This window comes from Girardinichthys multiradiatus, chromosome 5 (assembly GCF_021462225.1).
Source record: "Girardinichthys multiradiatus isolate DD_20200921_A chromosome 5, DD_fGirMul_XY1, whole genome shotgun sequence".
Lineage (NCBI taxonomy): Eukaryota > Metazoa > Chordata > Actinopteri > Cyprinodontiformes > Goodeidae > Girardinichthys > Girardinichthys multiradiatus.
This window is the reverse complement of record NC_061798.1, coordinates 32,847,886-32,870,656: the sequence shown is the minus strand read 5'-3', so window position 1 is coordinate 32,870,656 and position 22,771 is coordinate 32,847,886. Positions and strand designations below refer to the sequence as shown.

The 22,771-nt window shown below is 37.7% G+C and overlaps 1 protein-coding gene across 1 annotated transcript in view; it reads right to left on the bottom strand.

Moving 5' to 3' along the window:
• The window catches only part of rbm20 (RNA binding motif protein 20), a 60,487-nt gene extending 37,929 nt beyond the window's left edge, over window positions 1–22,558 (bottom strand). Inside the window, exons 1-2 of the mRNA XM_047366754.1 lie at window positions 22,366–22,558; window positions 22,015–22,265 (exon numbers count right to left, since the gene is read on the bottom strand). Of these exons, the coding sequence (XP_047222710.1) occupies window positions 22,015–22,133 (119 nt within the window). The 5' untranslated portion in view covers window positions 22,134–22,265; window positions 22,366–22,558. The remainder of the gene's footprint in view (window positions 1–22,014; window positions 22,266–22,365) is intronic.
• Between the last annotated feature and the right edge of the window lie 213 nt (window positions 22,559–22,771).

Below are 22,771 nucleotides of genomic sequence, written 5' to 3'. Positions count from 1 at the left end.
TGGCACCATAGCAGAGGGTGAGGTATCTGGGCCCCAGAGACACGGGATCTGGTCCCTCATAATGCCCACCCATCACTTTGATTCACACCACGTTTTATCTGATGATAAAATAGTCAGAGCTTTTATATTAAGGATCACTTCAAATGTCATCATTCAATGCCTTGTAAAAATACAAATACTGCTTGAACTTGAACTAGAGTTTTTGTTTTTTTAACTACTGATCAATTATTCAAATGCCCATGAAATCATCTGGTGAACAGAAAAGTGTAATCCAATTTAAGAATGGTTCAGTCGAGCTGGGTCTGTACATCCTGGTATAATATTTCTGCTCTCCTTGTTACGCTTGTGGCAGGCATGGCAATTTGCTTAACCTTACGTTGTAGTCCTTCTTTTCTATTTAAAAGTGTTTCTGCCACAGCTTCCATGCACTCTTTGATCATTTCCCAGTCATTGAAAGGTTTTTTTGTGCAATCCACTGTAGTCACAGTGAACACTCGTATTCTCGCTGTTGTGCTCTAAGAGACCGTGTTATCAGCCTTGTAGCTCACTCATACTGTCTCCTCAGTTCATTTATTCTCCTCGCCCTACAGTCAGACCCAGGTGGATAGCTTTGGTTGAAATTCTTACGTTTGTTTTTTTTAATAACTCTTCATATTTCTCATCTTTATAAGTCCAACTGATTCAGAACATATAAGGCAGACTGGCCTTACACCAGTTAATGGAACGGACTGAAGTTAAAAGAAATCGTATGCTTCTGTCCATTCATCTTTAAATGTGTGATTTTCATAGTCCACTTTACATATTTTGGACAAAGCCATCTTCTTTTACTCACTCATCTGTGCCCCACCACGTCATTGTAATGTCAGCAAGCCTGAGCTCCCAAACTACTAACTTAACAGCTGTTAACAGTAACATTAAAAGCCCCACAGCGGACTACACTGACGTCTGGAGGCGGAGCTTCAGCCGCCATAGTTCCAGCCGTTAGTAGGTTACTGGAAACACAACTGGTACCGTACCGAGTAGAGCGAAACCGAGTGGAGCGGAGCCACGCCACCTAAAACGAGCCAGTGGAGAAGGGCATTAGCAACCCGCATTCAAGGACCCCTCATAGCTTCTCCTTTCTTGTTTTCTGGCTGGTGGCGTACAATGATGTGGTGCATTACCGCTGGTTTGGAGTGTGGACCAAAATGTTACTGACCGACATAGCTGTCCGTCGTGCCTGTTCAAAGGAATAAATTGTCAATATCTACTTCGTAAATGAGAAAATGCTTTCGGTCCGGACAAAAAAACAACTCTCTGGGTCTGGATTTGGACCAGAGTACGGAGCGTAACTAGAAAGTGGAAGTAAAAGTGATAAATGCTTGTTAATTGTTTTGACAAATTAAACTTTGAACAGTGTTGTGTGCATTTGTATTCAGCCGCCCCGTGTAAATACTGTGTAGAACAACCCTTTCCTACAGTTACAGCTTCCAGTCTTTGTGGGTATGTCTCTACCAGGTCTTTACAGGTCCAGTCTCCTTTGCAAAAAATAATGCATTTTTAATAGGTTTAGGTCTGGACTTTGACTGGACCATTTGAAACACATAAATATGCTTAGATCTAAACCATTCTGTTAATAGTTCTGACTCTGTGTTTTAGAGCTGTTCCTACAGGAAGGAGTTTGAGTCTCAAAAGGTTTTCTTTGAGGATTGTCCTGTATTTATCTCTATCCATCTTTCCATCAGCTCTGAGTGATGTCCAGTGTTAGTTTTCTGCCACACATAGCGCTTTGCAGGTTGGCTAGAAAAATTCAATTTTGGCCAAAGCATGGTCTTCCATGTTGGCTGCACCCCCTACATGACTTCTAGTTGTCTTTCAACAATGGACTTCTTCTTACCACTCTAAAACGTTTAATGTCAACAAATCCTCACACCTGAACTGTGGATCTCTGCATCTCCTCCAGAGTTACAATGAGCCGCTTCTCTGATTAATGTTTATCTTGCTCAACTTTGTCAGTTTAGTTGGATGGCCATGTCTTGGTAAGTTTGGTCATACTCTCTCCATTTTTGTACAATGGACTGAATTGAGCTCTATAAGATGGTCACAGCTTGGAATATTATTTTATGATCTAATCCTTCTTAAACGTCTCTACAACCTTCTCTGGTAGGTCCACTGTTTCTTGTTCTCCATGATGCTGCTTGTTCTCCAGTGTTTACTAACTAACCTCTGAGGCTAGAAACAGAACATCTGGATTTATACTGAGATGAAAATACACACAATACACACTTACTATTGGCTTCCTAAGGCAATTAGTCTCTATTTTTTGTTTAGAGGTATTAGCATAAAGTCAGATGTTTTCTGTTGTTGAAATGTGAAAAACGTGAAAGGGTTTATGGGGTTTGGATGCTTTTGAAAGCACTGTGGAATGAACCCCATTTCACCACCAACAGTTTAACAGTCCAGCACGTCACTCTTTTCTGGCCTATCATGTGTTTTGCAGTTGGTTTTAAAGTAAACACATTAGCTAAGAAAAGGCTACGGGTTATCTGGGATCTGCTGACGCTGAGTGTCAAACTGGGTGCTGAGAGCTGGGCCCCCAGTGACTCCACCCAATTACAGAAAGTGAGATCACAGATGTATTTGACTCATTAAAGTTGATATTAGGAAAAAGAAAGATGCTGACCTAAAATACTGATAACAACAGGCTGAGCTAGACAGAGTTTCATTATAAAAAATTTTGTCTACAGTAAATCAAATAAATATTTATGAGATGGGAATTTAAGAGCAGGATCCGTCACAAGACTCAGAGGTGAAGTAAGATGAGAAGCAGGGCTGGCTTGTGTTGGCTCTGATAACTGAGGTTGACCAACCATTTTGCCTGCTGCCCTGAAATAGATATTTATAGCTGCTGCACGGGTGTAGATGGCAATTCTTTTTTTCTTTTTTTGCTACCGACTGCTGTGCAATAACAATTTTTTAAAGGGTGAATCTCAATGAATTTTCAGTAGGATTCAATCAGGATTAAGATTTACGGGCTTTCATTTTGCCCAAGAACGCTTGCAGTGCAAAGAGCATCTAAGTGAAGTGTTCCTGCTTCATGGTCAGCAACATCTGAGCTATATTGGTGCACAATGTGACGTAGCAATTATTATCATAGCCCCTCCTACAGCTCAACTCGGCTCTGCTTCTCTTCCTTCCTTCACTTGAATTCACCCACTCTCTCTTTTCTCTTACCTCACTCTCATCTCTGGTTAAAACAGGCATTGCTTTTCACCATCTGTCACTACTGTCCAGCTCACAAATACCAATCACACCCTGACATTCCCCCTTTCCCCCACACCCCCCCTTTTTTTGCTGACAGGACACCTGTAACCTGTAACTCTATGCGTTACATTAACGCTCAGCTTGGACTCCTGCTTACTTGCACAATGATCACCTGCACTGTTGTATTGCTCTTGCATCTTATACTGCTCTATATTTACTCTCACTCACTTAAAACTGTGCACATATATTTATATTATATTGTAGATATGTTTGTACTGTTTAACTTGTACTGTATTGCACCGACTACGCCAAAACAAATTCCTTGTATGTCCAAAAACGTACTTGGCAATAAAGCTTTTCTGATTCTGATTCTGATTCTGATTCTGAAATGAGAGGTCCTGCTTAGTGACTTATCAACCAATTGCAGCTCAGCTCTGCTCCTGCCTCCCATCGTTCTCACTGAGCAGCCCTTTGAGCAGACATTGTACTCTCTTAATTTTAGAAATGTATGAAATAAAACAGGTCAAGTTGTGCATCTAGCATAAAAAAAATGTTTTTCTCAAAAAATAAAAAGCTAAGAGCTGGTGTATGGATCTGAATACTGCACTGCATTGTGAAAAAGAAAACGATTAATCCAACTGGTTTGGTTTTGCAGCTATTACAGAGATGTAACTGGCAACAAATTATTTGACCTTAACTGATGTAGAGTCTATATTCCTTCCTTAAAGAACAGATTTGTTGTTGCGTAAAGCTTAAACATTGTAAAAAAAAAAAATAAATAAAAAGAAAAATTAAATAAAAAACTTCTGACAGCAACTGCTGTTAAACCTTAGGTAAATTGTAGCTGATTCGTAAACCATAAACCTTGATAAATGCACCTGGTAAAATAAAAGATCTAAACCATAATAGTATTTGACGATTTCTTTTTACCGGAAATTGTTATTTTGATAAACCTGCTCCAGGAAACTTATTAATATTCTGATTCTGTATTTAAAAAAAGCTAAGCACTGGGATTCTCACATGAGGCAGACACAAGAGTGTCAACCTGATATGTGCAAAAAAAATGGATATCCATCTGAAAGCAATAATAAAATTAAAGCCATTCGAGGGGACTTCACATCCCCCCGAATGGCCAAATTATGTGTATGTTGACAAAAACAAGATGCATGGAAAAATGTTAGGCAAATAAGCGAGCAAAGCAATGGTCTTCGAAAGTTACATATTAGGCAGTTCTCAGTTGAACCAATGTCTGCATTGACATGATGATAAAAGTAAATGTTTTTATCACTGAAACATGTCATTGATAAAAAGGTTATATTTTGCAGGTTATCCTGCTGGTTTTCTGGAGGTCTTTTAAAGAGGTCAAATATGTGGAAAAACTATTAAAAACTAAATTAGAAAGATACAGTTTACATTGTTTTTTATAGGTTTTGAAGTTTTAGCGTTTTCATTGGCACGGTAAAAATGTACTTTTAGAGCTTTTATGTGTGGACAGATGTGGCTAAAATGTCCTTAGTGCATCTGTCTAGGACAGATGTAGATCAGGCTTACATGTTGCTCAACAGTAAAAGCAAAACATGCAGCTGCAACAGACAGCCTACTGGATGTGTTCAAAATAGCAAATTATCTAGTTGATATTATGGACTTAGAAAATAAAGGAGGTTGCAATACCCTTTTTAGTTTCATGCTACCATGTCTAAAAGCATCATTATTATTATTATATTATTATTTTTACCTTGACTGCAGATAAATAATAACAAAAACCACTATAAACATACAAAAAGCTGGTCAGTGATTATTATTATTATTATTATTATTATTATATATTTAAAGACTGTTTTCTGCTTTGCTCAGCAAAGTGCATTTGTAACTTTGGTTTGAACTTTGGTGTGAATATTTATGGCAAATAAAACATGGTGACAAGTTACATTTATCTTGTAGGGAGGTTTAATGGTGTAAACAATTGTGGTTCTGGTGATTTTTCTTAAATAAACACAAAATATTTTTGTAATGTAAGATTTCCCCCCCACCACCGAATAAATGTACTCAATTAGAATAATATATTTTTCAATATTCTGTCAAGCATAAGGTTATGTTCCAGAATTTAGGTAAGCAAAACGTTATATAGCACCTTTCAAGATATACAATAATAGAGTGCTACACAGGAGAAATTAATTTAATAAAAATATGTTTTAAACTGAAACCACCAGGTCCACTGATCTCAAGTCTAAAGGAAGAGAGTTTCCGAGTCTGGGGGCCACTGAACATAACATTCATCTTAGTATGTGGTACCATAAGCATGCCCAGGTCACAGGACCAGCCAGTGGCATATGGGTGCAGAAACCATCTGAAAAATCCCTGGTACCTGTCAATAAAGAGCTCTCCAAGTCAATAAATTGCACTCTGAAATAAACCAGAAGCCAGTGAAGTTGCATCAGGATTGCAGTCACATGTAAAAGCTTTGAGGTTTTTATCAGAGGCCTGGCAGCAGCATTTTGAACAACTTGCAACCGCTCTATGGAGATTTTAGTGGGACATGTGTGCGTTGCAATAATCCAACCATGATGAGACAAAAGGAGGAATAATTATTTCCATTTCAGGATGTAAGACAGGAGAGCTTAGTTTGGCAATATTTTTTAGATGATGAAAACACATCTTTAGCAGGGCTGCCCATAACTTAGAGGATGAGAAAAAAATCCTTATTTAAAAACTAAAAACATGACTATATTACTATATACAGGGGTTGGACAATGAAACTGAAACACCTGTCATTTAGTGTGGGAGGTTTCATGGCTAAATTGGACCAGCCTGGTAGCCAGTCTTCATTGATTGCACATTGCACCAGTAAGAGCAGAGTGTGAAGGTTCAATTAGCAGGGTAAGAGCACAGTTTTGCTCAAAATATTGAAATGCACGCAACATTATGGGTGACATACCAGAGTTCAAAAGAGGACAAATTGTTGGTGCACGTCTTGCTGGCGCATCTGTGACCAAGACAGCAAGTCTTTGTGATGTATCAAGAGCCACGGTATCCAGAGTAATGTCAGCATACCACCAAGAAGGACCACATCCACATCCAAGAGGAGTAACTGTGGACGCAAGAGGAAGTTGTCTGAAAGGGATGTTCGGGTGCTAACCTGGATTGTATCCAAAAAACATAAGACCATGGCTGCCCAAATCACGGCAGAATTAAATGTGCACCTCAACTCTCCTGTTTCCACCAGAACTGTCCGTCGGGAGCTCCACAGGGTCAATATACACGGCCGGACTGCTATAGCCAAACCTTTGGTCACTCATGCCAATGCCAAACGTCGGTTTCAATGGTGCAAGGAGCGCAAATCTTGGGCTGTGGACAATGTGAAACATGTATTGTTCTCTGATGAGTCCACCTTTACTGTTTTCCCCACATCTGGGAGAGTTACGGTGTGGAGAAGCCCCAAAGAAGCGTACCACCCAGACTGTTGCATGCCCAGAGTGAAGCATGGGGGTGGATCAGTGATGGTTTGGGCTGCCATATCATGGCATTCCCTTGGCCCAATACTTGTGCTAGATGGGTGCGTCACTGCCAAGGACTACCGAACCATTCTTGAGGACCATGTGCATCCAATTGTTCAAACATTGTATCCTGAAGGTGGTGCCGTGTATCAGGATGACAATGCACCAATACACACAGCAAGACTGGTGAAAGATTGGTTTGATGAACATGAAAGTGAAGTTGAACATCTCCCATGGCCTGCACAGTCACCAGATCTAAATATTATTGAGCCACTTTGGGGTGTTTTGGAGGAGCGAGTCAGGAAACGTTTTCCTCCACCAGTATTACGTAGTGACCTGGCCACTATCCTGCAAGAAGAATGGCTTAAAATCCCTCTGACCACTGTGCAGGACTTGTATATGTCATTCCCAAGACGAATTGACGCTGTATTGGCCGCAAAAGGAGGACCTACACCATACTAATAAATTATTGTGGTCTAAAACCAGGTGTTTCAGTTTCACTGTCCAACCCCTGTAGTTGTTGCATGAGAAGAATTGCTTGCATGCATTAAGACAATGATAAGCATTTTGGTGGCAGCTTATATTTGGGACATTAGCATTTTGCAAAGTGTGGAAGCGTTTACTGCTAGACTTAGTAAATGAGCAGAGAAAATACAATGTTAATAAAACCGCATTAATAATAACAATATTAATAATAATAAAACATTTCATCTTTACAGAAGAAAGTTTCCCCTTTCTTAATTTGTGCTAAATGTAGTACAGACAAGATGTCAGATAAGATGGATTTCCTCTAAAATGATTTAAAAATAATATTTTTTTCAATAATGAAAATTGATTTGTATGGTTGTCTCAGATGCTGTTGAAGAGACACATCAGTATAGATGTTAGGCTTGTTCAGGGATGAGACAGCACATGGAAAACACAGAAGGAAACAGTTAATCACACATCCACACGGTGGATACGGAACAAAAGCGAGAAGCAGAGGCACTGCAGCCATATGGCTCAACATGTCTCGTCCATGGGAGCTGCTAGCATTGCAGGCCGCTCAAATAACAATTATTTCAAATTAGCCCAAACACCAAGAGCGAGGGACTTCACATCTTTTCCAACAGCTGCTCCGTAGATGGTCTCAAATGCACAATGAATAAAACAGAAACTGCAGAGGGAGAAAGAGAAATCCCTTTGAAAGCCAGTGAACAGAATGGGTTAGATATGCCATCTGTGATGACTACCAGGGGATTCTCTTAGAGCCTAGTCGCTGAATTATTACACATGCTAAAATGTACACCATAAAACAAGGATTAACTTTCTCTTTTGTCTTTTGACATATCAAAAATGTGGGATCTCTGCACTACATTTTTAGATCTTTCTTTAGCAGATTTCGTAATGTTCAAACTAGGACATGGTGATTTATGTGGTGATTGACGCTTTATTTAGTGAATATCAAAATCTATGGAAAAAAAAACAGAGGTTGTTAAGATAAGGAAGTTTTATCTTCAGCTCCATGAACTCAGAGGTGAAGCTGCATTTCTCCTCTCTGCAGGGCGCCGGGAAGGTTGCTGTCCTCCTAACTTCACGCTGACGAGTCACTGACAGCTGCCCCTGAGCTCTAACACACCCACGCATGAAAAAATGCCAGCAGCTTTATTTTTCCCAGTAGGTTAAACTCTGTTTGTCATGCCTTAAGTTATTTTATCTATCCAGAGATACAAAGCATACAATAAAAAATCTATTGTGTATATTACCGTCTGCAAATTTAGAAGAAGGACGTGACCTGTCACGCCCCCACCCCTGCCATCTCCCTGTGGTGCAATCGATTAGCCGGGATTTGATTTGACAGGAAACTCTGTGGAATGGATTTTAACCTGGTGATGAGTAACAGGAACCCTCAAGGTCCTCTTCCGTTAACATGCGTGATATTTTAGGTGCTCCATTAGCGTGTCTGATTTCAAATCTCTTCCTTAACTTATCACACACGTCTGCCTTGCTTTAGAAACGTCTCCCCTTTGTGCCTCTGCATTAAAATGTTACTTTGTGTAATTCACCATCATTGCCTTGTTTTCCTCCATCACCCACGTGGGCATCTCTTCATCCCCATGCCTGTCACCTGATGATAGCGTTGGTAGAGTGTCTGATAGCAGAAGCCAGGAATAGCAGGTGACTGGATTATTGTTTCTGCCATGACGCAGCAAAGGAAATTACAACTTGAAGTACAGAAAGTTATCTTATTTACTCTGAAGGCTCATTGAGGATGTGTATAAAGCTGCTGTCATTTTCTTATCTTGCTGGAACATCTAAAATTGATTATATTGATCTAAACATGAAGAAACATAAAGAATATTTCCTGCAAGTCCTGTTAGGTCCATGAAGAATGTGTATAGCTTACAATGCTCCTATGTTTGCATGTGTATTTGGATGAAGGATGTAAAATTACAGTCTGCACCTGCTTCAGGACGCAGCATGTTGTTTTTGCTGTGATGCCACTGTCTTGTTTTGATATAAAAGAAAAGAAAAAATGGTCATTGCTACCACATTTGACTTGCACTTGTGTAAATGTTTGCAGAAGTGGTGCATGTGTGTCATATGCATGGTGTATCTAAGTTGTGAAGCTCATGCCACAGGATTTAAAATAAAAATGTCCACATTTGCCTGGCTTAGATAGCATTTATATTGCTACAAGATCAAATTCCTAGAAAGGTGATGCTGGAGCATCATTTACATTGTGATATAGAAACGCATAACAGTGTGAAGGGTTCTATAATCGTTTGATAATAATATCTCATGATAACAAAGTTATGTGTAGTTAATAGCTATAGAAAATTAGCTTTTGCTGGCATCCGCTTCATTACTGGCGCTTTATTTAGCACTCATCACTGCTATCCATCCATTCTTATAGACAGATCTACTGGTACCTGTTACTTTTTGACTTCACATCATAAACTGCAGTCTACGCTTTAGTAGCCTTATCAGTCTCCTTGTTCCCAAAGCCTGCACCTCAGTTGGTCATACGTCCTTCCAGTTTTCTGCTGCAGCTGATTGAAATGATCTACAACAGTCCATAAAACACGTACATTCATTCCACTCTCTTCCTTCAAAGACTCCAAACAATCAATAGTACAACACCATTGCACTTGCTTTTAACCATTTGTCACTTTCAGTTTGTATATATTTTGTATTTCACAACTGTATTTCACTTCTTAGTTCTCAACTGACCTACCTGGTTAAATAATGGTCAAATAAATAGCGACGTTACCATTTAGCACTAATAATCACATAACTGTTGTTGAGGAACTTGAGAAAACAAAGACAGCTTTTTCTCGAGATGCAAAAGTTCAATGTATTGTCTCAAATTAAAACAACCCTTATTATCCATTACCTGTGATCCAGAGAAAGTCACATCAGAAGTATTAACTGTAGTGTTCTCTGGTTCTTATCTTTGCAGCATCACAACATGTGCCAGTGTTAACATCCTGTATGCTTAGTATTTGTTATCAGAAAATGCTGAATGTTGAAAAAGTCACTTTAATTTAAACTCAACTCCATTTAACTTTTGGAGCAAAGAAAATTCTAAAAAAATCTAAATTACAATCAGTGAAAAAAACATACTTTCCCTGGGAAAAACTGAGCCAATCAAGCCCTTGAACTCTTCATGGAAAAAAAAACAAGACTTAAAGAAACCCTTCAGTACTGCAAAATAAGAATAAAAGACAAAAAAAATATCTGATACAGTTGTGTCACCTTTTGTTGTGAATATTAAAGGCAGTGATTCTGTGAAAACCTTAAAAAAACGGCTTTCCTTTTGCCTTTGCATTTAAAAACTACGTAGGGTTTCAACTGCCACATTCAGCTTTGGAGCTGCTTGTTGCAGATGTTTGCTTAAGTCTAATATGACCTTTATAATTTCAAGTCCAATTAGTATAGAAATTACTCATTAGACGTGTTGACAGATATTTGTATTTCCACCTAAATTTCTATAAAAAACATCATCATTGCTAAAGAGAAGTGACACATGGTAATCATGAGGGAAGCATGAATCCAGGGGATTTTTTGTTGTTATTTACTCATTTGGTATCACTCAACATCATACATCACCTACAAACAAACTGCAAATCTCTGCAGCCAAGATGACAACCATGCCATAATAAAATAAAACATTTCCAGTTAGAATTGTTACATCAGCACAGTTATGATGCATAACCTGACCCAGTTTCATAAAGTAGCCGTTGTGTAAGGTTTACGCTGACAGACAATTTTTCCACGCAGACCCACACACCTTTACATGACTCATCGCTGAGCGCAAAAATATTCACAAAACCCTACGTCTCATTCTGAGCATCCTACATTTCAGGACAGTGACAGCTTCAAACTGAATAGGAAATCGTCACAGACCAAACGCTTTCAACAAACCGCCGATATTTTAGTGGCGCTCCGTATCAGCTTCAAAGCAACATTAACATTTTAGCTCAACTTTATCTACACCTTTTACATGTTAGGCCTTTCAATTTTAAAGTTTGAAAGAATAGAAATGCATAAAAGCCATATTTGCAAATCTTAAATTTGTTAATATTATTTTTAGCTTTCCCATAAGGAAATTTGTATTTTTCTAAATGTATTTAAATACATTAAATAAATGCAGCATGTTTGTATATGGATGCCAGATGTTGCTTAATTTTTACTTGAATTGTTCATATTTTAACACTTATCACATTTATCAAGTGATACGTGTTACTTAATAAATGAGATATGAATCATATCATTTGTATTATTTCTTTAACAGAGAATATAAAAAAAAAACAAATCTGTCTTTCAAAAATGCATCATGCCTGCATGGATTTTTCTCACACATTTATTTAAATATGGATAAGATTAGCCGAAAATATTGCTTTTCCATGTGTTTCTTAGCTAACACATTAGCTAAGAAAATATAAACCTGCAGTCAAACATGGCGGTGGGAGTTTGATGATCTGCCTTTCTTCTTCTGGACCTGGACCCCCACGGAAACGTGAATTCTGCTCTCCGCCATAAAATCCTGAAGGAGAATGTCAGACCATCTGTTTGTGACCTTAAGCTCAAGTGCACTTGATCATGATCTTAAGCACACCACAAAGTCCACCTCTGAATGGTTCAAAACAAAAAACAAAAACAAAAGCTTTAGGGGGCAGTTACTATTTCACATAAGTCCAGTTTTGTTTGGAAATATTTTTTCCCCATAAAAGATACATGCATCGTTTGAAACTGGCTTTTTGTATCTACTCTGGTTATCTTTGTATGATATTAAAATGGGCTCAACCTGAACATTTAAGGGTGTAAATCTGTAATAGACGAAACATTTATAACGGCCCTGTTTGTTTAGAGTAACTCTAAATATTACTGTTTTATTTTAAATAAAAATAATACCTATTTGGGTAAAAGAAAACTTACTGTAAATATGCTTTTTAAAGTAAAATGTGTTTGCCACAAAGGTCACTTTTCAAATGCTGGAAAATGTGGCACCATACATCCACCTTTCCACACAGTAGCCACAACCTTCATTTATCTTGACACGGGCCATGAAGCAGCCGGTTCTCAGCTGTCAATAAGCCCTCAAACTGTCAGCTGTGCTGCTGCTTCCTTTGTTGGCAGAGGCTGATCGCACAATCGAGGCCCACTGCCGCACTCTGAATATCACACATTGCTATCCATTACCACCACTGCTGACTGTATTACAATTGCTGAGTTGTTAAGTTATATATCAGCTGTAGCTCTGAGCTTCCCTCCCCACTCCCCCCAATTTTAAGAGCCATTTTAGGTGTGGGCCATTACCCAGAAAATACCAGACTGAGCACCATCTACACCATTACCTTGTGTAAGGATGGGGATTAAAGAAAAGAAATGGATTAAATGGATCTGGGCAACTGGGTCTGAATGCTGCCATATGTAACCCAGCCTCTCCACATATATATATAGATTGTATTAAAAGAAGACGTTTAAAGAGCAAATGAGTTTGTTTGGTATAAACCTAAATTTATTCAATTCAATATATTATAAAGTTTACAGACTTGCTGACTTTTACACTTAGTCTTGTATGACAGTAACCTCCTTAATGCAAACTAGAATAAGTTTTATATAACAGTTTTTGCATAAGCCTGAGATTTATAATGTGGGGTTGTTTTAACATGGTTTTTGCCTCCTTGATTAATCCAACTGGAGATGCTAGGGTGTTACAAGTTGCAGGTAAGATATTGACTGGTCAACCCCTCTTAACGGAAGACCACGTTTAACATATCTGAACTATCCTGTTTTATGATTACTTCATTTTCTGGTTTCCAAGCACTTTGTATCACTGTGAAAATGGTCTGGTTGATGTATACCCATTCCTCGGACTGATATCATAACCTAACTGTGGTTTAAAACAATCTAGCTCAAGGGTATAGTTCATACAGTAGAAACAGCCTAATTTCTCTGTATGTATATCCATTGATACTGCAGCAGAAATCCATTTTTTAAGATGACAGTCAAGTTCCTTTTCCAGGAATCAGGGCTGTTTTCCGGGGCATTTCCTTCCCCTCAGCAGTTCATAGGGCCCAATCAAAGTACCAGGGTAGAAATCTACCTCTGAAAACAGCCCTTGATGGGAGGTAGTACTTAGATCTATACGCTGAAACAAGAGTGGTGTTTTGTGTGAGGTTGCAAAACATTTCTAACTGGTGGATAATTCCCAAAATTGTGTTTCAGTCATCTGTTTGCAAACACAACATTGAAACCCAGACACTCTTGTCAAGTGTTACACTTTTTTTTTTTTTTTACATTCAAATACATAAATAAAATCTGACCTTTGTTAGTTAAATATGTTAGTAAAATGAAGTGTGGTCTTCAGTTTTTAACATCTGTCAAGACACAGAGTAAACACTCCCAACAAAGCAATTTTTTTCATCTTTTATTTTGTGAACCCAAAATAATATTAACTACGACCCACATTGGAAGTTTAAAGGAAGCAGGTCAGGCTTTGTGTGCATGTCATTAATGCTCTTCTGGACATGTGAAGCAGGCTTTAAGGGTTAAAAATCAGTTAATGTTACTTATTAAATGACTTTGAATGACTTTAATTCTCTTTCAGGGAGTAACTGCTGTGAAATATAATCACAAGCTTTGACTGCAGAACACCAGGTTGTAATTACAATCAGAGCCTTTCCTCGTTTTTTCTCTCCGGCTCTATCCTAGAATCCAGTTAATATAATAATAATAACACATTTCATTTAAAAGCGCCTTTGATAACGCTCAGGGACACCGTAAACGACAAGTTAAAAACAGCAAACAAAGGACAATAAACCCATGGATGTGGATTTGTCATCAAAGCATTTCGAATTCATGGCGTGAAGACTGAAAAATGCACGCAGTAGCATTGATGGAATGTTTTGGCGATCCTAGCATTGTCCAATACTTTTGTATGGACAATGCATACAGCCTAACATCCCTTTACCAGATTAAAAGAAAATATAATATTTATAAAAATATATGCAAACAGTGAGAAAAAACAGTAACGATCTGTCACTGCTTTTCTAAAAATCAAGGTGCCTAAATCTGTTGTATCTCTTTTCTTGGTTTTTGCACAAGCAAATGAAACGTTCTTCTGGTGGAAGCACTGTATGTTTGAATTGCTGCACTTTAGTTACTATTTTCCAACATATGGGTGAAAGTAAGATGCCTTTGGCTTTAGAACACGTGCTCCAATCCCCTCCAGGCCCAGCTGTTGGTGCCTGATTCACCAAGGGAAGCCGAGTGGGACTTAAAACAGGGGGGTGGGAGGACGTGCTATCTGGAAACCCATACCCTCCTACTGTCACACCTTTGGGGCAACATGCATTCAGTACATACTGCAAATTCATTGCTCACATACGTCACATATTGATCTGTATGTGTGACACATGACCTTGTTCAAATGCGCACACAGACTGACACAAAATGGTGAAGGCGTTTATTTGTATTAAATCTACTATCTAGTTTCTGCATCACATAATTTTTAAAAAAAGCTTTTAATGTTTTATTAATTAAAAGATATCAGTGAAATATAAATACTATCAGTAATATCTATAAAACAAAGAACACCACAAGACTTAACAGGGAATAATGAAAACATTATTCAGTTAGCCAGAAGGAGCAGCAAAGTTATTTTAGCTCGCAAAGAGTCTCTGAAGTAATTCTCTATTTGCAACAACTGAAGTGGTTTCAGGCTTCAGTCCTCCATCTTCACAGTCTTTACCTGGAACCAAAAACTCTGAAAAGACTGATTTCAATGCGTAGACCTCCTCCTCATGTTCACCTTGGTGAAGGAAGAGAGTTCAGCAGCAGCAACGCTGACACCATTCAAAAACAGTACCTGACTCACTTATGACTCATGATGCCAATCATGGGGATTAATTGTACAGCATTCAAGCAAAGAGCCTGCATGTAATAAAACAACTGACAGTTTCAAATCTTTTTCTCCCTTTATTTACCCCCACAAGGACTTGAATAAATCTGTAAGCAAATATGTTGAAGGTCATATGCAGAAAGCCCTGAAGGTTTTATAAAGCTGCATAACATCAGCAGACAAAGCAAGCACCAGAGCTGGCACAAGGTTGTATGGGGTCCAAAGTTCACTTGGATCTCAATGCCCAGTTATGGCTAAGATCTTCCCACCACTGCTAAATTCTCTTTAATATTACTCATATTTTATTGTTTGTTTACTGCAGATTCAGTACAGCTTGTTTTATAATTAACTGGTAAGCTAACAGTGAATTTGTGTTAATTCTCTGACTTTGGAGTCGAGTTTATAAGAAACCATGAAAATTGTCCATAATTTGTTTAAATTTATTTGACCTTACATTCTATCAGTATCCTTCCCTGAACCAAGCGGCGACCTAAAAGCTCACTGGACCACAGCACACAACCTGTTAGTAGAGCTGTCAAAATAACTGATGTTTCACTATTATCGATAGTAAAAAAAGAGATTTTTTGCATCAAATCCGAGATGGACCACGAGGTTTTTATCTTTTCTTATCTCTTTATCTAAATTTTAGCCTGTTATTTCACTGCACTTTTCTAGCTTATTCATAGGATTGCCTTTGTTAACTTTATTGTGGTATCAGATCAGGGCATCCTTAATTTAAACAATGACATCTGCTCCATATGGAAATGCTTGTTTATTTTAAATATTGTAACTTAAAATAGATTTTCTTACTTGCAGCCATCTTACACAAAATCAAAGTATATAAAACTTTTTATCAATACAAAATAACTGATCATCCTCTTCTCTAACAGTATTAATTATGTGACTATTGCTCTCAATAATACTGTCAACAGGTACTGGTTCTGTGGTCTTATAAATTAAGTCACAATAGGAACTACAAGTACAATACACTCATTGATGCTGTGTTTCTGACAACTTCAGCAAAATCAGAATAATTCACACAAAACACATTCACCCGTAATATAAGTACATTGATCCATCTTCATATCAGAGGACCCTCATGCAAGTGGAGTTACATCAGAGCTTCATTTAAAGAAGCGAATCCTGAAACTGTGAGAGTTTCAGGATTACATGGTGATTCCCTGTAGAGTCTGCCAAGGTTAGGTGCAAATCTCATTGGTAAACATACACAGATGGAGACTTCTGAAGGCTCTCTCTTGTCATTACTGTATTTTCATGTCAATATGGAGGCATAAAGATGTTTAATCTCGCTAATCGTAGTCCAGCTCTACCAAAGACAGTTAATCTCTGGAAGAGATGCTTCACTCAGCAAAAATCTTGGCTGTGCTTCCAGAATAACATTAAAAGGAAGCTCAGTAGAAAAGATGAAATGTGTTTATAAAATCAAAAAATATGTGATTATACTATTACATGTTCAGGTTTACAATGGAGTAAAAGGCTCACTTGAAGGAAAAAAAAAAGGTAAGGGGTTAATATGTGTTTGTTACTTATCCATTTTAAGAGGATAAAAAGCTGTCTATTGCAATCCATGCCATCTATTTTGAGAGCAATTCATCAAAGTTGTGTTTAAATTGTAACAATTAAACTAAACATACAGCCATAGATTGTGTAAATGAGCTGGTAATTTAATACTTTAGAGTAGGTTTTAAAAGCAGAGTAAATGTTGTCTCTTTTAGCGTATAAACAACCTGTAGGCACTTTCAGCCAGCAGGCAGACCAATCCTGCAAAGAAAGGACACACCAGTTTAAGAAGCCAGGTATTTTTTACCAGTTTATTACCAATCTATTGACATTAATCACATTTTTTACACTTTATTCTGTCATGGAAAAGCAAAGAAACATAAAAATAAATCATGTTTTGCTTACAGGTGGCCCTTAAACTCATGTTTAACTTAAAGCTGTGCAGTAAATGGCATGACAGCTAATATGCTGATCATTATTAAGCAAGCCATTAATAGTTTTATTTATGCGTTTATGGAGCTGAATATCAAGTGAAAGCTCAAAACAAGGGCTTTTCCATGAAATCATGCGATATATCCCAAAGTAAAGAGACTGTGAAGATGACTGCATCTAACATAAAAATAAAAAAATATTTAGCAATTTGTAAAACCGTATGCCTTTCGTCACAGACCTTCTTTTAATCTGTGATCAGAGTTTTCTATGTTTAATTCCAGATGGAGGAGTTTTTCATCAGGTCATCAAGCTGTTGTCTCTAGCTGCTGCTGCTGAATTACTTCAAGCTTCGTGCGGTTCACCTTGACCCGACTGAAAGTGGACCCCAACCTGGCCATGGTCGGTGTCAGGCCACAGAGGGCCCCGTCTTGTACCATGCAACTGTCAGCCGTTTAACATTGGGCTTACCCACAGTTGTTGCAACATGTCAACACAGTGATGAACACATGCTTAAGGTGGCAGCATGGGGAAGGAGATGACTTTAAGATTACAGATGGGCGCACGATAAAAGTGTGATTTCTCTGAGCCGCCACAGAGATTAATTATGGTATGTACATGTTCAGGCTAATCTATCACCCCTTCTTGTTCACTGTAGCATCTAGTCCCAGGAGAAGTGAGGATTTCATGACATGATATCACAAACATGGATCAGTGTTGACATTCCTGCTGTTATTTGCAGGTTTTTGTTTCTTGTAAATGTTGTTTTTTTATTTACAAACATACTTGTACATTTTTTAATTATCCTACTCAGTTGCACATTTCGTTTAATCTGAGTATGTTGTTTTTAATAACTGTACAATATTAGTATCTTATGCTGTAAAGTTGGCCTAACTGTACAGTCTCTTATTCTTACTTATTGTTTTTAGGTTTTTACCTTTGTGTGAATCTGCATGTTTCCATTTGATGCTGAAAAACCTGTATTTCCCCACTTTGGGACAACAAATGATATTTTTATTCTATTCTATCCTGTAATTGAAATTCATCTTGCATCTGTAGTGAGTTAATATGCTTGAATGATCTATAAGCCGTTGCCAAAAAAAGGATCTGGGGCATAGACAAAAGAACTCAATAAAAAAGGACAATGAACTAGATTACATCTATTTTCTTCAACTTCGTTGACACGTGCACATTCAGCCAAAGGAAAACTGTCCGCAAAAGCTCACAACTTTGATAAAAAGGACAATTTGATCTTTCAGGTGATGCCATGAAGTGTTTTCTGTCACAGATGTGTCATTTTATCAGGCAACCTGTCTAATGTTTAACCTGCTGACCTTTTGAGGTAAGTGTGAGGATTAAGCCAGTGAAAGATGGATGGATGAATGTTGTATTGTGTGAATTATACAGTGTTTGGTGTAAAGGGTGTTCATATCTAGGTTTTAACATTTCATACAGAGCTGCATGGTACCAGTTTTAAATGAGCAAAGAAAAAAGAAAACAAAAGTTGTGGCAACAGCTGGAATATAAAGTGTCTGTTTCTGATCCTGTTTTGGGCTGAAATATATAGAACTTGTGTTTTGTTTTGGTTCAAATCTTATTCTTCTGTTGTTTCCCCTAATATTTGTTTAATAAGTGCCAGAATGGAGGATGCATGAAACTTACCATTAGCTGACAGACTGAATTTGACTTTTACCTGCATCTGGCTTGTGTGATGTAGGGCAGCCGGTCCATGGCCAAAGCAAGTTAACCTGCTGTTTAGGGCCCTCTGGCAAACAGGGGGCCACTATGGTATACAAATGATCACACAGAATAAAGATTTAGGATGTTTTTAAGGAAAGTCAACATCAAAAGTTACTTTGACAGTTTCTAATTTGTAAATATGAAAGAACTAAAACATCTTTAAAGTTACTAAATTTTTTACCTTCAGGTCAGCGCTACAGAGTGCTAAAACCAGCCGCCACAGAGACAGTTTCTTCCCACAGGCTGTTTCTCTGATGAACACTTGACAGTCAGAGTTCCAGAAAACCATGTTGATTGAGACTGATCTCACCTTATCTTCTTATCATACTTTGTAAAGTCACTTGTGTAAATCTGTACATTTAAAATGATATTTTTTATTTCTATTTATTATATAATATAAAAAAAATAATAATAAATCACTCGGAGCAAAGTGTACTGGAGTCAAATTCCTTGTTTGTGTGCACAAACTTGGCAATGAAGCTGATTCTGATTCTGATTTATGTTAAAACTTAACAACAAACTTATTTACTGCCCCTGGTTTCATCATTTATACCAAATGTTTCTGTGTTAAGGCTTACATTTTGGGCGCACTGTAAATATATTATATATATATTTATATATATAAAATGTCCCATAGTGAATCCTGCTAATCTGGAAACACAAGTTCCGTTTTTTTTAAAGCTACAAAAAATAATCATGAATTAACCCCAAAAATAAATCATAAGTTGGAAAAACAGCCATGCTTGACACATGAACAACTTTGCCTTGACATGTAACCCTGGCTTTTCCTCCTCAACAGCACATGTCAAGAAATATTTAAACTGACAAAAACACACTGTGAAATTAAATAAATCAGACAGATAGAGGCACATGAGGTCATAACCTTCCAGTGGCACTGTCACAAGTCAGTGTGCTGATAAAGACCTGCAGGAGCATGCAGGTAAAATGTGGCCGAACCCGCCATGCTTCAGTGATATACAGCCGGCAGCTGGGACGGAGCAGTAAGATGAGCAAAGAGAACGAGCAAAACGAGGGGAGGCATGAACGCTAATGGGAAAAAGATGTGCCAAAACATGTTTAACATGCTTTACTTATCCCTTTACCACAAACTACACAGACACGTCAGCACCAAATGAAAGAAAACACAAACTGGAGCCAGCCTAAGCCTTGCAGCTTGTTAGAGAAAATGACTGAACCATCTATACCCCATCCTCCAGCCATGCATGAACAAACAGGGGTATAAATTTATCTCCAGCATGGGAAACATTTGCTTTTAAAAGTTAAATTCACAAATGTGGAAAAACTGATTCTGTACTAGCAATGTATTTAAATCTGAATAAACATAACAATTCATCTGTGTGCTAAAGGTTTCAGACTGAATTTAGGATTCATGAGAAACAAATGTTGTTTCCTGTAGCATTAGCTGCAAAGATGCTTGTGCAGAAAAAAATTATTAAAACATTTCTTTTTTCATATATTGTATTCAGATAATCAGTAAAACTGTTAGTTAAGTGGAAAAGTTTACAATAAAAGTCTCTTGCAGGAGCTGCACTGAATTATATAAAAGATATCTAAGTGACGTTTTTTATTTTATTTCTATACACTGGTGATTAAATGTCTAAACCTAAATTCAGGTTATATTTTTATTCACAAAGTCACCCTTATTTTTTGGTAAAGCTGTTGATTTTTGTAATTCTGCCCCTGCTAATGAAACTTACTTACTTAATTTGTAACATAACGTAATAGTGAAAAGGTTTATTAATAATAATTAGAGTCAGGCATTCAAGGAAATCACTCTGTAGATTTTAAAGCTCTTGAGGCAAATTTATACCATGGAAAAAGTGTAAAATCAAACACAAAAACAAAATAAATCGAAATAAATAAAAAATGATTAAACTCACCATGGGTACGATACAGTACAACATGATAAAAAAAATAATGAAGGAGCACTAAAGGTCTAATAGAAACAAAAAGCTTCTAAAATTAGGAATAAAAATAAGAAATGAAATATTTTTCTTTGTTTTCAGGAAGTGCATGATGCTTTTAATGGATAAAAATCAGATTTTTTTTTACATATCAAATATGTATCTGCACATCCTTAATTTGCTTTTGATCTAAATTAAGCTGCAGACAACAAAGCCATGTTTGGGCTGTTGGAGGAAACCAAAGGAAATCTTTCATTCACACATGAAAACAGGAAATTTCTCCTAGATGTCGGCACCGCTTGGAGCCGGGAAAACATTGCCTGAAAACCTCATGTTTAGTGAACAATGAGGCCAAATTAAGCTAAATGCTGTAAAATGCAGCCAACTTGATGTTTGTTGTTCCAATATTTGTTATTGGTCTGACGCTTTATTAAAGTGGAGTACCTCCCAGAATAAATCTGACAAGTGCTAAATGCAAAATAAATAAATAAATAAATAAAATGCAACCAGGTTTGTTAAATTAAGACCTAAATGATGTTCACACAAAAATCTGGTGGATTCCACCAGTGATGAACAGACTTATTGCAGTACTTAGTCCTAACTAAATGATTTCTTTTAAAGACAGTTTTAGTTTAAGACACATTATACTATAATTTCCCATTTCAACAAGTTTTAGATATAAATCAAGGTTTAAAACAAAGCAGTAATTATTTGATCCTTTTAAGTTAAAATAAGACAATTGCATTTTTTAAAAGGTAAGGGTTTACTTAGAGTTTTTTGTGATGCTGAAAGTAGCGTATTTCACAATAAAATGTAACTGTTCTTTACAGAAGACTTAGTATTTTAGCGTGGTGTAGTAGATTCACATTTTCCCCCGTTTTTGCCAATTCTGAATAGTTGAGAGGAAAGCTTGGTACATAAAAATATGTCTTGCTTTACAAACTGCTTATTTGGTTTCTTTTTACAACTAGATTCATGTAAGAGAAGTTTTCTTTCCCCTTTAAAACATTTTTCTTTATTTATTTTAACTTACCTTGGTGCAACATATACAATAAAATGGCAAAAACACCTTATTTTAGTCTATAATTTAATGTTTAGTTAAGACCAACATTACATATTTAATTCATCTCCCTGTAAAATTCCTTATCAGCTTTTTTGAAATAATGGGGAACGCTTTGACTGCCATGACACAGACAAAACAAAAATGAAGGTCAATTAGCTTTTTTTGTGCACCCATCCTGACACTTTTTGGGTTTATATAATTTCCTCTTACCTCTGCAGTGCTTCGTTCATGTCAGGGACGTATCCGCCACCCTGTCCTTTGCCCAGCATTTTTGTTTGGCCTCTGTTAATACTGTCAATGGTTCTTGTCCAATCCCAAGTTTGCTGCATGTCACAGAGGACTCGGTAGCACCACCTGCAACCTTTACGCCTCTAACTGGCTGCAGAAGACCTGCCACGACCCAAACACAGCTACTCCTGTTTAGGCCAATTTCTCTGGCCTGCTCTGTTTAGCTTTCTCCTCTGTGGACGGACAGATGATAACAAGACTTGTAATTGGGAAAAGACGCACACAGAGACCTCAGCTACTCCTGATTGACAGCTGCAAAAGCAGCAGAGTCACCTTCAGATCTGCCTCTTTAACGTCCTGTTCCTGCGAAGAATGCTCCTTACTTTCTTTACGCAATGTGTTCTTAAGAACTTGAGGAAATGAGAGTAGTTCCTCTTCAGGGAGAATCTAATGGTTGACTGAAAGAAGAGGGAGGTGGGCTCAGGGATGGCAGAGGGGGTTGAGTTATCAGAGACCAAATGGGAGTCCCTGCTTCATGCGGCACAACAACAGGGGCAGAAAGTCCCTGCAGCCACTGCTGATTATCACCTCTGTAGCCCCTCACGCAGCCTGGCAGCGAGCAGCCACCGAAGGATGCACCAGGCTTCTGGGAATGCCATCAGTCACTCAGCCATGTCGGGATCAATTTGGTTGCTGAATCATCCAAGGTTTCCAGTTTCCTGCCTTGGAACACAGTGTC